This window comes from Capricornis sumatraensis, chromosome 18 (assembly GCF_032405125.1).
Source record: "Capricornis sumatraensis isolate serow.1 chromosome 18, serow.2, whole genome shotgun sequence".
In the NCBI taxonomy this organism is placed as follows: domain Eukaryota; kingdom Metazoa; phylum Chordata; class Mammalia; order Artiodactyla; family Bovidae; genus Capricornis; species Capricornis sumatraensis.
The window spans coordinates 30,844,541-30,861,055 of NC_091086.1; the positions used below are offsets into that span (position 1 = coordinate 30,844,541).

Genomic DNA, 16,515 nt, shown 5'->3' on the forward strand with positions numbered 1-16,515 from the left:
TAACTTGGAGCTCCCAAATTAACATGATCATTAAAGACTCATTTCATTTTTAAATACCGAACAACCTCATATAAAACTTTTGTCTCACAGAATGTTCTTTGAGAAGTGGTCAGTTGGATAACAGAAAGAGGGGTATTGTCCTCAGAATTTCACACAAAAGGCTCATGTTTGCTTTGTGGGACAGATTTTTGTATCCTTTTCCATTAAGCTGCATGAGTTTATTTGATTAGCTTCTTGAAACCAAGATCCTAAAGGGGTTACTTTCAGGGGAGGATAAAAAGAGGGATGGGGTATGTGGTAGGAATATGGCCAAGGGAATTCCTGGGAGTTGGTGGAGTAGAGAAGATAGAACTAATAATGGTAGAAGGCATGAGGTTGTGGGGAACTAAAAGCTGGTCCCCTCAGAGCTATCCAAGTCAAGTCCCTGGAACCTGGGAATGTAACTTTATTTGGTGAAAGGGTCTTTGCAGGTGTAATTAAGTTGAGGATTTTGAGATGAGATCATTCTGGATTATCCAGATGGGCCCTAAATGTAATAGCAAGCATCTTATAAGAGGCACACAGAGGAGAACAGACACACAGAAGTGGAGGCGACTTGACCACTGAAGCAGAGACTGGAGTGATGTGGCCACCATTCTGGGACGGTCAGCAGCTGCCAGAAATAGAAGAGGCAGGGAATGGCGTCTCCAGAGGAAGCCAGCCCTGCCAGCCCCTTGATTTGGGACTTCTGGCTTGTGAGAGAATATATTTCCGTTGTCTTAAGCCATGCAGCTTGTGGTAATTTATTACAGCAGCCCCAGGGATCTAATACAAGGGGGAAACACCCTGAAGGGGCAACGGTGAAGCAGAACTTGGCCACTTTAGGCTGTTCCCCAGAGCCCACGCTGACTGTGTTTTCTTGGCAAAGGTGCAGTGGGAGCGCCAGCCCCAAATGTGGCAGGTGTTTGGAGAAGCCCTTTATCCTGGGATGGGATTCATGGCCCCCAGCTTAGGTTGCTTCCCAGTCCTAGGCAACAGCCCTTGACACACGGAACATGAGCTGTCTGTCTGTCTTCCCACAGACCACCGAGGCCGAGTGCTACACCTGGCTTTGAGTCCAGACCAGACCCGAGTCTTTTCTGCTGCAGCGGATGGCACAGCCTGCATATGGAATTGCTGCTAGTCACTCAGCCCCTCCCGGCTTCAGCTTCCTCATTTTGACACGAGAATAATGATATTGGCCTTGCCTTCTCCATGGCATTGTCACGAGGCTCAAACAAGATGGCGCTTTTCCTGAGGTGAATGCCTGTTCCCCTGACCTTTTTCTCAGGTTACTTTACTTGCTCTGTTTCATCCCACCACAACTTCCAGATGTTGTCTCATTCTGTGCTCTTTCTGCTTTCCTCCTCCTCCGCTTTTCTTCTTCTCTCTCTGTCTCCTCCTTGTTAGAGATGCATTTTCACTGATATAGTCCCAAGAATATCTACTGCAATGATTTGTAAACTCTTCTTTCCCCCTTCACTTTTTTTCTAAGCTCCAGCCTTATACTTGGGTCTCTGGAGATATATGTGTGTATATATATATATGTATATGTATATATATATATTATATATATATATATAAATTTTTTTTTTTCTTTTTTCTCTATTTTGGCTGTGTGGTGTGGCATGGTCTTAGTTCCCTGACTAGGGATCAAACTCATACCCCTGCAGTGGAAACTTGAAGTTGTAACCACTGGACCACTAGGGAAGTCCCTTGGTTATTTCTTCACTGAGATCCTTTTCTGTCTTTAGCTCAAACTCAATACATTAAAAACACAACTTATTCACTTGAATAAGCACAGCTTACTCATTTAAATGTTGATTAAAGTGCGCCTCTGTGTCAAGCATAAGGCTTCCCTGGTGGCTCAGTTGGTAGAGAGTCTGCCTGCAGTGTGGGAGACCTGGGTTCAATACCTGAGGTGGGAAGATCTCCTGAAGAAGGAAATGGCAACTCACTCCAATATTCTTGGCCTGGAGAATTCCATGGACAGAGGAGCCCGGTGAGCTATAGTCCATGGCGTCACAAGGAGTCGGACATGACTGAGAAACTAACTTTAATATGGATTAAGCATACGGATTATTTCCTCCAGACAAGGACTTCCTTGAGACTCCCTTTTCTCTCCTCATGATCTCCTCTTACCCTAGCCATCCCATCACTCAGGGAGCCTCCTGGTTATTCAGTTTTCTCCTTGTTCTCTATCTTTTGTTTCACCCTAGTAACTCCTCGGAGAAGGCAGTGGCAACCCACTCCAGTACTCTTGCCTTGGACGGAGGAGCCTGGTGGACTGCCATCTAAGGGGTTGCACAGAGTCGGATGCGACTGAAGTGACTTAGCAGCAGCAGCAGCAGCAGCAGTAACATCCTACACACCTGATGACCAATTTGTGGCAATTGCCTCATGGGTTTCCACATTACTGTTAGGTTTAATTTCTAAAAGCACTGTGCTGATCCTCCCAGTCCCCTGCTCATAAACTCTCAGTGACTCCCCATCATCTAACCCCCTTGACCTCAACCTTGGAATCTGAGCCCAGAATCTGAAGTTAGGGGACCTATACTTAACTAGGCTCTGCCATAAACTTACTGAGTGACCTTGGGTATGCCACGATATTTGCAAATAGGGCTTTGGATTTGATAGCTACTAAGGTTTTTTGAAGCTCCATCAGGTCACTGTTCTTTTTAACGGTAACCCTCACTCACCTCCTGTGTTATCGCTGGGCTGTCATGATTTCCTGCCTTATGCCTTTGTTGGAGCTCTCATCCAGTCTGGAATTCCTGTTCCTCAGTTCCTTTGCTCTGTACCTTCACTTAAGTCCTATCCTCTCTAGGAAGTGTTTTGAAATAATGTTACCTGGCTTTGAACTCTTGGTATCAGCCTGTGTCACCTACTTTGTGTTATTATAACTATTCTAATTGTTTTAAAAAATCTTTTATTAGTATGGGAATCTTTATTTAAACTTCAGCATGCTTATTTCTTTCACAAAATTGTATCGAGGAGTGGAGGGAGCACATGTTATATTTTTTGGTGCCCTCTGGAATGTTTTGCATGTGTCAACTAACATATGTTGATTAAATTATTACTTTATCATAAATGGCTTTTACTAATACACACACACTCCTTTAATATCTCTCTTCAAAAAAATAATACCAAATAAGTGAAAGTGAAGTCACTCAGTTGTGTCTGACTCTTTGTGACCCCGTGGACTATAGGCTACCAGGCTTCTCCATCCATGGGATTCTCCAGGCAAGAATACTGGAGTGGGTTACCATTTCCTTCTCCAGGGGATCTTCCCGACCCAAGGATCGAACCCAGGTCTCCTGCATTGGAGGCAGACGCTTTAACCTCTGAGCCACCAGGGAAGCCCAAATAATGCCTTGATAATTGAAAAGTGGAATAGTAAATACAAGGAGTATTAGGACTCTCCTGACAAATTGACAATGTATTCTGTTCTTTACCCTGTTTTTAAACTCAGAAAATCTGCTTGGTAGTGGTAGTAATTCTTACCTTACAAAATTTTAGGTCACCAAAAAGTGCAAATGTGATACATCCCTCTAATGCACACTCTTCTTTTTTAAGATAATGGCTGTCATTTGATCTTATTTAGCCAAGTATAAACTATAAGAAAAAGTTTAGCAGGGAAAGGAGCAAAATGGTGAGACCATTTCCAGTTTCCCCCACCATTCTGATATGGCTACATCTCTCTTAAAAATCTCATGAGACTAAGACATGACCAAAGGACCAAAGATTACTTCTCTCAATTAATACTGGTGTGTGAACAAGGTTCTCATTTAAGAAAAACAGCAATGTATCTTTTACCGCTGTTAGTTTTATGGAAGTCTGGAATATGGTTTCAGTAAAGAAAAAATGAACTCAGACAATACACAAAACAGAAGATTTAGCTACAAAAATTGTGTAGTATAAAATTTTTATGGAGTTATAATTCACATAAAGGATATAAATCTTAAGTGTATAGCTTAATGTATTTAATTTATGAATAGATTAAGATCAAGATCTGAGTAAATCATCCAGATCAAGATGGGAACATTTCTTTTACCCCAGAAGATTCTTTGTGTCACTTAGTCAACATCCCTCCATTATTCCAACCTTGGTTACCATGAATTAGTTTTTCTTTTTGCCAATCTTCAATAAATGGAATAATACAGTAAATATTCTTTTATGTGGAGTCTGGTTTCTTTTATTCAACATTAAATTTGTAGGAGTAGTTACTGTTGCTGCATGTAACTATAGTTTGGTCTTTTAATTGCTAAATAATATCACATTGTATATACAACAATTGTTTTTCTATTTTATTATAGATGGACATTTATTTTTAATTTTAACTTTCAAGAATAAAGTTGCTATGGACATTCTCAAACACATATTTGGTGGAGAAAAGCCCTCATTTCTGTTTGGACTATACCCAAGAGTAAGAATTGTTAAGTCAGAGCATATGTATTTATTCAGTTTTAATAGACACTGTCAATTTTCCTAAGAAACTCTACCAATTTACACTTCCACCAGCAATGAACAAGAGTTTCACACAACTATTTTTAAGTGAACTTCAAAATCTGTAATAAATGTTGCCAGTAGAGCATATTCCATCCATCTTCTTATTGCTATTAAAATCCTAATTATGGATTATAGCAGACATCTAAAATATCATCCTAGTGACTCTCTTGTCTCTTTTAGATATCAGCATGAGATTTCATTTCTAATATAAGGGTTCTTATCACCAGCTTCATATTAAAATCATTGGGGAAACATAAAAAGAACACTTTGTCCTGGTTCTCATCAAATTAAATAAAAATTTCTAAAAGTGAGGCATACATTAAAAAGAATACATTTGAATCAGTTCTAATGAGGTGGATGAAACTGGAGCCAGTTATACAGAGTGAAGTAAGCCAGAAAGAAAAACACCAACACAGTATACTAATGCATATATATGGAATTTAGAAAGATGGTAACGATAACCCTGTATGGGAGACAGCAAAAGAGACACAGATGTATAGAACAGACATTTGGACTTTGTGGGAGAGGGAGAGAGTGGAATGATTTGGGAGAATGGCATTGAAACATATATACTATCATGTAAGAAACAAAATCGCCAGTCTAGGTTCAATACAGGATACAGGATGCTTGGGGCTGGTGCACTGGGATGACCCAGAGAGATGATATGGGGAGGGAGGTGGGAGGGGGGTTCAGGATTGGGAACTCATGTATACCCGTGGAGGATTCATGTCAATGTATGGCAAAATCAATACAGTATTGTAAAGTAAAATAAAGCAAAATTAAAAAAAATAATAATAAAAATAGAAGTGAGGCATAGACATTGGTCATTTTAAAGAGCCTGGTAAGTCTAATGGGCAGCCATGGTTGAAAACCAGTGGACCAGTATTTTGGTTAGTCTGTAAGCTATGTCCTTTCATTTGTTTTAAGAAGCTGTCTCAGTGTTGCTGTACGTTCTTAGTTTGGACATACCATGTGTTTATATGTATATGTTTACAAATGTATACATACACACACATAAGATTTATATTCCAAAGTGAACTGATGGAAATCAAAGGAATCTGTTCATATAATCTCATCTTGATGCAGCTACTGGGCTGATGACTATCCACTATGTTCAGCATGCTGAATGAACATCTTGGTTTCTCTCCCAAAGGAAACTTTCAGACCATGATTCAGCACTCACTCCCTAGTATGAGATGGCAGCCACCATAACCATGTTGATTGTACCTACCCAGGCTCAAGGACAAGGAGAACCAAGAAATCACCTAGCTAACCCAAAGCTTAAATTCAAACTACTGAGAAAGGAGGCTGACTTTCTCTAGCTAAGTGCCTTGTTAATGTTCCCTAGAATTTTAATTTCCATTTCTCGCCTGCTTTGAAAAATACTCTAAGGAATTTCCTGTTTCTGCTTCTCCCAATGGGCTCAGGTTCTTGTATATAAATCTGAGTAGCAAGTGTTGATGTGGAACAATGGCCTGTGAAGGGCAAATATTTCCTTTTAATCCAAATACTCCAGATTGGCTGCTTCTGTTTCTTGCAGAATTGCTGGGCCCTTGACTGTACTTGTTACTAGACAGACTGACCTTAGTGTTCCTTCTGCTGGGCCCGGCCCACTGAATCAGTGAAGTGAATAATTCAAGTCAAATTTGCATGTCACTTGTCACATGGATTACACGGCTGACCCTGGTCCCTTGATCTGTCCCTTGCGTTATCCACAAGATCTCTGTATTACTCTGTTCCACTTTGCTGGTGGATATCTGCCTGCTATATGTTATAGGAGACAAGTACAGTGATAGAAGTTGATTTTATTTATAATGAAATTAAGAAATGACAGCACTGGGTGTATATCTGAAGAAAACCATAATTCAAAAAGATATGTGCATTCCAATGTTCACTGCAGCACCACTTAACAATCACCAGGACATGGAAGCAACCTAAATGTCCATCAGAGGAATGGATAATAAAGATGTGGTACATATATACAATGGAATATTACTCAGCCATAAAAAAGAGCAAAGTAATACCATTTGCAGCAATGTGGATGGATGTAGAGATTGTCATACTGAGTGAAGTAAGTCAGATACAGAAGGTCAAATATCATATGATATCACATGTATGTGGAATTGAAAAAAAAGGGTAAAATGAACTAATTGATGAAACAAAAGTAGAGTCACAGATGTAGAAAACAAACTTAAGGTTATCAGGGATGGGGGAGTGATATACTGAGAGACTGGGAGTGACATATCCATACTACTATCAGTTTATTTAAAGTAGGTAACTAATAAGAACCTGAACAGGGAGCTCTATTTAATACTCTGTAATGGCTTATATAGGAAAAGAATCTGAAAAAGAGAGGATATATGTGTAACTCTGATTCACTTTGCTGTACACCTGAAACTAATACAACATTGTAAATCCACTATACTTCAATACAGTTTTTAAACAAGTGACAGCAAATGAAATACAAGTATCTAAACTGCTTGCTTCATAGTCTTAACTATCCAGTTGAGGTGTTTCTTTGAGAGAAGGATGTAGACGCCGGGCCCTCGAGGGTCTCCGCATCTCTTCGGAATGCCAAAGGCAGTGATGCCTCTGAAAGTGCCTTCACATATCAGAGGGCTTCCAGAATCTCCCTTGGGGAAAACAAGAGGAATGGTGGAGATCAGCATCAAGTGTGACCACTAGCAGCATGGAAGAAATGCCATTCAATGTGAAGCATTTAACATGAAGTTAAGACCAACCTTGACTTACTCGATGACGAGTGCTTAAAAAACCAAAATGTTGAGGAATATTCAATGATATAGTCAATTTTTTTTCTTGATTTGTTTACAAAGCAGTGAAAATTGAAATGAAACTTGAATTATTATTTGTGGAATCCAGTGATTTTGGGATAAACTCTCTGATTTAGAAACTCTCCTTTTTGTCATTTTCTCAAAATACTGAGTAACTCAAAGCATAAAACAGTCAAATGCAGATGGGCCATTGAGGCAAAAAATAAAAGTTATGTTTTCTAGTTCTTCTGGGAGTTAATTGTCTTCTCAAAGGAACAAAACCAAAGCAACTCGTTCTTCACCTTCTCAAACAGAAATTGCTCCCTTGAATCTCTCTCTCTCTTTGTTTAATGAGAAACATTTAATGAAAGAAGTTATACCTCTTAAGAGCATATGGAATGTGAAAGACTCAAACTTCATCAATTCATCAATACAGTAACCATTGAAGGGAAAATTACATGGTAAAGCTTGTGTCTATCACCTTATCATAGGCTCAGTGAATATTAAAATTAGACCTTGGAGGTCCATCCCTTCAAACTCCCACAAATGCCTTTCTTCTCTAGCAAACACTGTTCATTTAGTCAATATTCATGGAGTACCTACCAGGTGCCATGCAGTCTTCTAGACACTAGGACTAGGTCAGTGAACAAAATAGATGAAAAGTACTACTCTTGTGGAATTTGCACTATTCTTTCACTCTTCCTCTTAACTCTCTTAGGCATCTGATGCTAGATGGATGCTCCTGGAAGTCACTGATTATACTTCAGAGCTCCCTCCCTAGGAGGGGGGCTTCAGTTAGCTGTAAGTCATGCTTTGTTCTTGTGACTGCACTACCCAGTATGTGACCTTGCCTTCTCTCCAGGAACTCTGTGTGACCCCATGGACTATACAGTCCATGGAATTCTCTAGGTCAGAATACTGGAGTGGGTAGCCTTTCCCTTCTCCAGGGGATCTTCCCAATCCGGGGATCAAACCCAGGTCTCCTGCATTGCAGGTGGATTCTACACAAGCTGAGCCACAAAGGAAGCCACAAGAAACTCTAGATCAGCATATTTAAAGATATTTAAAGTTTAGAGACCCGATTGGCTGTTTCCCTGCTGTGGCTTTAGGGATGACTGGTGTTGCTCAATGAAGAGTCATTGAGGCTTGTACCTGGAATTCTGCAAACGAAAGGTTCTGAGAGTGCAGTTCCATCCCAGTGAGGTGAGAAGGGACAAACCAGTGCTCAGGGCTTAAACCTTAGTCAAATGCTCTTCTACCCCTATTTTTAAGCAGAGACCTGTCCCACCCCTTCTCAGGGCACACTGAGAGGGAGGCTTGCATGTTCTCTGGTATGGAGTGCTTGGAAGTTGTTTCCAAAGGTCGAGCTCGGCTCTAGGAAGCTATGCAATTTACTCCAAGATCTTCAGTCAGTCTTGGGAATGTAGGCATTTCAGACTTACCTGGCTAAATGGCAGAGGAATTATTAGGGGGTGCTCAGATGGGGAAAGGCACTGAAGGCCCTAGATGAACCCTGACTTCAGCTCTCCTGAGTGTTACATATTTTTTTTCAGTTTAGATCTATATACGTTAACATGAAAAATGAGCAAAAATTGCTTCTTAGTGGTTTTTTATATAAAGTTAAGAATATGCAAGTAGTTCAACCCAGGCACTAGCAGTGAACTTGTTATTTTTGATGAACAACTCATCTGAGCTGAGAACATTAATTTATTTGACTGGAGTTTTATCAGACTTCTTTTAAAAAGCACTAGGACCCTGTAGAAGCCAACGCAAAGCATGACGTCACACTCTCTATATCTGCATGACTTAACCCAACAGCTCAAGTTTGGGATCTTATTTTACTTACATGGCAGGAGTCTTTTCCACCTCGGAGGCTTCCAGCACAAATCATATTCAGTCCAATCACAGGATTATGATTATAGTGTGATTGATCATTGCAGATTTTTCTGTCTATGATGGTGACATTGACTTCTCTCAAAATATCGGACTTAGGGGAATTGTTGTTAAACTGTCCCCACCCTGCAACTCGACATGCAGTTCCTGCTTTCACATCACTGCCCACTTTGGGGAGCCGAAGGATAGCCACGTTTTTATTAAGTGTTGCTTTTTTGTTCAGCTGTTGGAAGGTAAGCAAAAGAGTTAACAGAACAAGATAATAAAAATGTCACTTTTAAAATTTAAGTTCTAGCCCAACTGCCAGGGACCCTCTCATACAGTTATCAGGCCACTAAAAAAGATTTCCATGTCAGAAGCCAGACTGTAGGAGCTTCTATGACTTTTGAATCAATCAAAAGTAAAATCAAAGGTTTGTACCTTTAGAAGTTTAAGATCGCCTTCATGTGTGTTCCGGTCATAGCACGGATAGGGAAACTCTCTCTTAACAACCCTGATCTGTTTTTCAGGCTCGTTCTTGCTTATTGAGTGAGCCCCAAGAATGATCTGGGATTTCTGGTTCCTGAAAACAGATGCAATACTGTTAATTTGGTTAACTCTTTAAAATAGGAGCTAAGCATATTATGGGCTGATCAGTTTCATTGTGCCATCTATAAATGTGCTTGCTGTGGAAATACCTGTTTGTGACTCAGAAAAAAATGTATACTTTTAAGAATAAAAGTGAATTGTTTATGAATTTATCATTATCATCATGCTGACCTGCAGCTTATTTATAACAAGCTGAACTAGGTTCATTGAAAATCAAATGATAAGAGAATTCCATGGAGGACTTCCTCGATGGTCCAGTGGTTGGAGTCTGCCTACCAGTGCAGTGGACGCAGATTGTACCCCGGGTCTGGGAGGGTCCCCTATGCCGTGGGGCAGCTAGGCCAGTGCACCATGGCTACAGAAGTCCGTGGGCCCTAGAGCCTGTGCTCTGCAACAAGAGAACCCATTACAGGGAGAAACCCACACACAGCAAAGAGAGTAGCTCCTGCTTGCCGCAACTAGAGAAAGCCTGCTCACAGCAATGGAGACCCAGCATAGCCAAAAATTAAAATAAATATGTAATAAATATTGAAAAAAAAAGAGAATTCCATGGTAGCCAAGCCAAGTCTTGGGATCTCTGTTGGAGTTATACTGCTGTCCCCTCAACCTTCCTTTGGTTGTAATAGAGAATCTGGTTGCAGATGACTGGAAAACAAGTCTCAGTGGTCTAGCAACAAAAGCAAAAGACACTATGTAGTTGTAGAACTAACGCACTGAAGAAATCTTAGTAAGAGGACAACAAGCTTATCTTAAATGGGCAAACTTTCAAAAATAGACTGCTTAATGGAAAACCCTATGTGCATGGCACTGAGTGTGTATATTTGAGGGAAAGGTGGTCTAAAGGGGGGGCCCCTTCGGATCTTCCTTTTCTTACTCCATGCTGAAGATTCATTTTGGTTAATAAAATCAAGATACTCTCTGATGTATTAATGATGAAGGCCAGTATCATTCATAACTTAGTATAAACTACACCAACAATATATTCACACTGCTGTTTTTCCAGTACACAGCTGATATTAGTCTCACTTAGACCTTAGAACAGTGCTTTCAGTAGAGTATACTTTGATGATGAAATGTTCTATAAGTCCTCACTGTCCAATATGGAGCCCCATGTAGGCTACTGAGGACTTGAAATGTGGCCAGTGAGACCGGGGATCTAAATTTGTCCTTTGATTTAATTTTAATGAATGCAAATGTATATAACTATAGATAACACATGTAACCAACATGATTAGAGGCTGTCATAATGGACAGCCCAAGTTTAGAGGCTTGATTTAGGGAGGGAAGAAAAGACCAGTCCTCAAAGAGGTTTGAAGGCCGTGGTTGACCATGGTTATGAAATGGCTGAAGGTGTGAAAAGTTTTAAGGAAACAGGAAGGTTTTCAAAAGAAGCCTTCTCTACTTGACAGTGGTGCTCAGGTCCCTGAGGGCACACTGAAATTTTTCGCCTTTCTGCACCATCATGAGGTCAAGACCAGAAGCCAAGACTTGCAGCCCTTGAGCCTGGTGGCTCCGGAGGAGATCTTCCAAAAGTGCTCTGGATGCTGCTTCTTCTTTGGTCTGATTCTCTGGGGCTGAGTCTGGCCTCAACTCCCTTTTGGGGTTTTAAAGCAAGCTGCAAAGATGTAAATGCTGTGAAGATCCTGTGGCTTTAATGATATTTACTCTCTTTGTTGATATTCCCCCAAGTTAGACTATCTCCACAAAAGTTTTTTTTTTTTTTAAACCCAAGAACTTACAGGTCACAGTGAGCTGCAGTCAATACCCAGTCTTCGGCAATCAAAGCTCCGGCACAGATATTTTCTGCCTTAAGTAGCACCATGTAGGGTCTTGAATGAGGAGTCACTTCATTTCCTCCAATAATTTTTTCACAGAGATCTATTCAAAAGACGAAGACAAGTCATATCAGTGACCACCCTAAAGAGCTCTACTTATAATCACGTTTCTAAGGCTAGACATGCTTTTCCCACATAGAGAGGAGGAGGGATGAGAGCATATTCCACCCCTTCATGTCAATTTCAGATGTGGGCGTGCTTGCTAAGTCTCTTCAGTCATGTTCAACTCTTTGCAGCCCTATAGACTGTAGCCTGCCAGGCTCTTCTGTCCACGGGATTCTCCAGGCAAGAATCCTGGAGTGGGTTGCCATGCCTTCCTCCAGGTGATCTTCTCGACCCAGGGATCGAACCCGTGTTGCCTGCAGCTCCTGCACTGCAGGCGGATTCTTTACCGTGGAGCCACTGGCAGAGCCCAGATCAGATACCTGAATGTAAATCCCATTCCTGTTGGAGTCTGAGAGGTCTCGCTCTTTCACCCACAGAAGCCATGCCATTGGCAGGTCCAGGGATTATCAGGCTGGAAATCTGTCACAGCCACTGGCCTCAGGCCTCAGGACTTGTAAAGGGCAGACAACTGTGCATGAGTTTATACCAGTAACTGGTGCTACAGGAACTGCTGGTGTCTGCCCATCCCTCCCCTTTTCTGGCTAAGTATTAATCTGGGGGAAGCAGAGTTGCTTTTATAAGCTTGAAAACCTCCCTTTTCACCCCGAGCTCTTGCAAAACACCACAGCTTACAAACTGGCATTAGCACCTTTTAGCTGTAACTGTACGCATGAGTTTTTTGGTCATCATGAGTCTTTTCCTTATTGAAATTTGTACCCTTCTCATTCATAAATTGAGAGACTGTCTTTCGCACCTGAAACTCTTCTTCAATCTCCAGACTGAACCACGTGGTTTAATCTAAGCCCCTTTCTAATGAAGAGAAGTGAGAAGATGCTATAAGGAGAGAATTCTGCTTTAGCCAAATTTCCTTGGTGATAGACCAAGAGTAGAGACTATTAGAGAAAAGTGAAATGGAAGCCCCAAATCACTGCAGATGGTGTCTGCAGCCACAAAATTAAAAGATGCTTAGTCCTTGGAAGGAAAGTTATGACCAACCTAGACAGCATATTAAAAAGCAGAGACATTACTGAGGGCAGGAGGAGAAAGGGACGACAGAGGATGAGATGGTTGGATGGCATCACCAACTCAATGGACATGGGTTTGGATAGACTCTGGCAGCTGGTGATGAACAGGGGGGCCTGGCATGCTGCAGTTCATGGGGTCGCAGAGTCAGACATGACTGAGTGACTGAACTGAACTGAGATGGAAGCACAAGGTAAACCATCCCTGTTGGTTGAAAGGTTGTTGTGCCCTCTTGATATACTCTCAGTGCCACCTTCTACACCAGATGTTCTTGGATTCTTCTCAAGCATTGCTCCTGACCATTGACTAAGACTCATGGTTCTCTCAGTAGGGTACTGTGCCTGTTTCTCTATTAATAAAGCCAACTTATTGCCAGATTTACAATGAGATGTAAATGATGAGAGGGGCAGGGAAAATGGGTGTCCAGAAGGGCTCTCATTTCCAGAAGGGAGTTGGGAAGGGGAAATCCTAGGCTCTAGAAGTAAAAGGATAAGGAACTTAGCGAAACAAATAGAACTTCACCTACATCTCAATTTTCCTGACGGATATCATGAAGAGATGGATTCCAAAGATGCATCTTTGGACTGTCTGAGCTGTAGAAATTGTAAACTCAGTACAATACTTCATTTTGCAGAGTCCTGTGATTGGTGAGCACAGAAAAAAGTCCTCATCTCCCACAAACTAGGATTCAGGAAGAGGAATTAGAACAGGTGAAAAGCTTTAAAAACTAGCAATTCTTGGTCCCTACCTAGAATCAAAATAAATTAAAATCAGATAGGACCAGGGCTGAGATGTCAATATTGTTTCAATGTCTCCAGAGGATTCTAATGTGTAGAAAAATTGAGACAACCTGTCTAGAGGATTAAATCTTGCTTTGCTGTGTCTGTTCCATTTGGGAACCCATACTACTCTCTCTGACTGAAGGAAACAGAGTAATTTGCATTTGCTGTTTCCTTTGAAGAAAAGATACGATTGGATTTTTTTTTAATCTGCTTGGTTTCAGTGTTTCATAGGACATAGGCTTCCCCAGCGGGGGAAGTCCATCCGCCTGCATGCAGGAGACGTGGATTTGATCCCTGGGTCGGGAAGATCCCCTGGAGAAGAAAATGGCATCCCACTCCAATATCCTTGCCTGGGAAATCCCATGGACAGAGGAGCCTGATGGGCAACAGTCCATGGGTTCACAGAAGAGTTAGACGTGACTTGGTGACTAAACAACAACAATAACATGCTCTAACATAGTCGCTGGAACACGCTTATATTTTGCTGCTGCTCAGTCATGTCCAACTCTTTGTGACCCCATGGTCTGTAGCCTGCCAGGCTCCTCTGTCCACGGGGATTTTTCAGGCAAGCATATTGGTGTGGGTTGTCGTGCCCTCCTTCAGGGGATCTTCCCAACCCAGGGATCGAACCCAGGTCTTCTGCACTGCAGGTGGATTCTTTAGCATCCTAGCCACAAGGGAAGCCCATGCTTATATTAATAGTATTCTGTTCATTCTTCTGTTTCTAATTTCCTGCAACCTTATTATTTCTAAAATTTCTCCTTATTTTTAGATGCAGAGATCTTCCTTGGGAATTTTTGGTAAGATAGGTTCCATCAGCCCTTGTCCACTATTTCCACCTCCAAAAACTGCCAGACCATGGAGAAAACCCAAGCTCTACACTGGTTGGCACAGTTCAGCCTAGCCCCAGAGTCGTTATCAGTGCCTAGAAAGATTTTAGGGAATTTCTAGAGCTACTCAGGGCTATTGTACCCTATTACCCTTCTAGAGATAATCCCATGAAGTTTACAGTGTTTTAAACTAATGCCTGTGCAGCTCACATAAAATCAGGCTAGTTGGTTACTACCTAGTGCATCAAAGAATACACTTAATACAAAACTCTATAGCACTGCCAAAGAGTCGATGCTCCCCGTGTCCTAATGTTCCCAAGGACATACTAGCCTAGAGAAATAATGATGAATATTTGAATCATTTTGACTTGGGGGGTACATCTAGGTCAGGTTTTTTTTTAAAGACTGATGGATTATTGAAGTACAGTTGATTTTCTGCAGCAAGAAAGGCTGAGGTGTCGCTATTCCTTTCCTTAAAGGTGCTATTTGTTTTCCTAATTTCAGAGCTTTATGTCTGTTTGATTACTTGTTTTTACAGTCCTTTTGGGCAATTTGCAAGCCACACATTGGCAGCACTGGTGGTTCCATTATCTTTTATAAAGGAATTATAAAGAAGAAAGGAGGATTTTTCCTTCTAAAATAAAGATATATGTAGACTTTCCAGATGCCCCAGTGGTTAAGATTCTGTGCTCCCAATGCAGGGGCACGGGTTCAATCCCTGGTCTGGGTACTAGGATCCCACATGTTGCAACCCAGATCCAGTGCAACCAAGTAAATGAATGAATAAAAATTAAAAAAAAAAGATATATGTAGAATCCAAGGAAGAATGTTAAGACTTGCAGAAAAAAACCTCCTCTTAGAACACTTAGTTAATATTGCCAAAAAGTCTACTCCATTTTACTTAATTTATTATAGCGGAAATGACAAGGATCAGTCTTACCTTCAGGAATTAGGAGAAAAACGACAATCGAGAGAGTGGCTGCCAGAAAGATAGAGGAGCTCTTCATTGTGGCTGGTGTCCCCACATCAATCAATGTGAAATCTGTTTTCAGTTCTTGACTAGCTCTTATTTATACACTGAGAGTACAAAGGATGTGGTTTCCTTTCTTTTCTTTCTTTCCCATTTCAAAGTTAGGCATTAGGGAAAGGAACCCCACAAGTGAGAACGGTGAGTAATCGCTCCTCACCAGAGGGTGTGACCCCCCTCGGCGAGGACCTCTGCAGGGAGAGGGTTGTAAATCCGTGGCAGGCGGGGACTATGGGGCTTTGTTGCCATCAGAAGATAGTATATAAGAAGAGACCTCAAATGTTTCAACTGAGATTTTGAGCGTTCTAGTTTTCATCAGCAACATTATCTTCTCTATCCATTACCTATCACAAATGAAAGCTCTTTATAGTTTTTAATCAGAGATTTAAAATCGGTCACCTAAAAATTAGTCACTAGCCAAATGTCTCTTTAGTTATCGCCGAGGATTTTGCAAGAATGAATCGGCCAAGTACACATGGAAATGTAGGAGGGAATCTTATTTATTCATAAGCTCCGGCCTGGATTTTCCTTCTCCACTTTGTTGAGGTAATTTGTTGTGCCCCTATCTGGAGTCTGGCAGGTGGGGACAGAGGCTGGTGGGGTTAGGGAGCACTGGTTTTTTCCAGGCCGGCCTCTGATTGTGCTTCCCTGAAGGTTTGACTTGACAACTTTAGACGTGTGAGAGTATCTGAATTTCTTCTCCCTCCCTCCTTCCCTTCCTCTCTCCCTCCTTCCTTTCCTTTCTCCCTTCCTTCTTTCTGGATTTAGCTAACAAAGGAAAATGGGAGTCAGATATCACTATTTTGTTCCGATATAAGAAGGATCATTCTCAGTCTCTGAAGGAACAGTATTCAGTATGCTTTCTATTAGAAATGTCATCAGCTCTTTTTCTGAGCTGAGGATGTGGTCTTTATTATACTACATAAATAGTAATGTGTTTGATCAGGGTGTTGGCTGTTAACCAGCTATCCCCAGAGTTAACACCCTGAGGCTTTCAAACTCAGAGCTTGCTTTTTCAGAAATCACGTGACCTTGGAAGGAAACCCCACTGAGACCCCTGTGTTTCTTTTTCTCAGCTATCACTGGTGCATCAAAGGTGAATCATTTTCAGTAAAATAGTGGGATTCCCTGCTT

The 16,515-nt window shown here is 41.3% G+C and overlaps 2 protein-coding genes across 2 annotated transcripts in view; one reads left to right on the plus strand and one right to left on the minus strand.

Annotated features, from left to right (window-relative positions):
* CDC20B (cell division cycle 20B) overlaps positions 1-1,162 on the plus strand; it is a 68,976-nt gene extending 67,814 nt beyond the window's left edge. The window contains exon 12 of the mRNA XM_068990727.1: positions 1,062-1,162. Coding sequence (XP_068846828.1) covers positions 1,062-1,162 — 101 coding nt within the window. The remainder of the gene's footprint in view (positions 1-1,061) is intronic.
* Positions 1,163-6,998: 5,836 nt separating this feature from the next.
* Positions 6,999-15,361, minus strand: GZMA (granzyme A). The gene is made up of 5 exons (XM_068990697.1): positions 15,295-15,361; positions 11,519-11,657; positions 9,612-9,753; positions 9,145-9,414; positions 6,999-7,160 (listed from the first exon to the last, which is right to left on the minus strand). The coding sequence occupies exons 1-5, from the start codon at positions 15,359-15,361 to the stop codon at positions 6,999-7,001; spliced, it is 780 nt and encodes a 259-aa protein (XP_068846798.1).
* Between the last annotated feature and the right edge of the window lie 1,154 nt (positions 15,362-16,515).

Excerpts from the sequence above, each read along its gene's own strand:
- GZMA (XM_068990697.1), bottom strand. The coding sequence starts at position 15,361 with ATGAAGAGCTCCTCTATCTTTCTGGCAGCCACTCTCTCGATTGTCGTT. Across the intron at positions 11,658-15,294 it reads TTTTCTCCTAATTCCTGAAG|ATCTCTGTGAAAAAATTATT; the intron begins GTAAGACTGATC and ends TCTTTTGAATAG. Across the intron at positions 9,754-11,518 it reads ACTGCAGCTCACTGTGACCT|GAACCAGAAATCCCAGATCA; the intron begins GTAAGTTCTTGG and ends ATCTGTTTTCAG.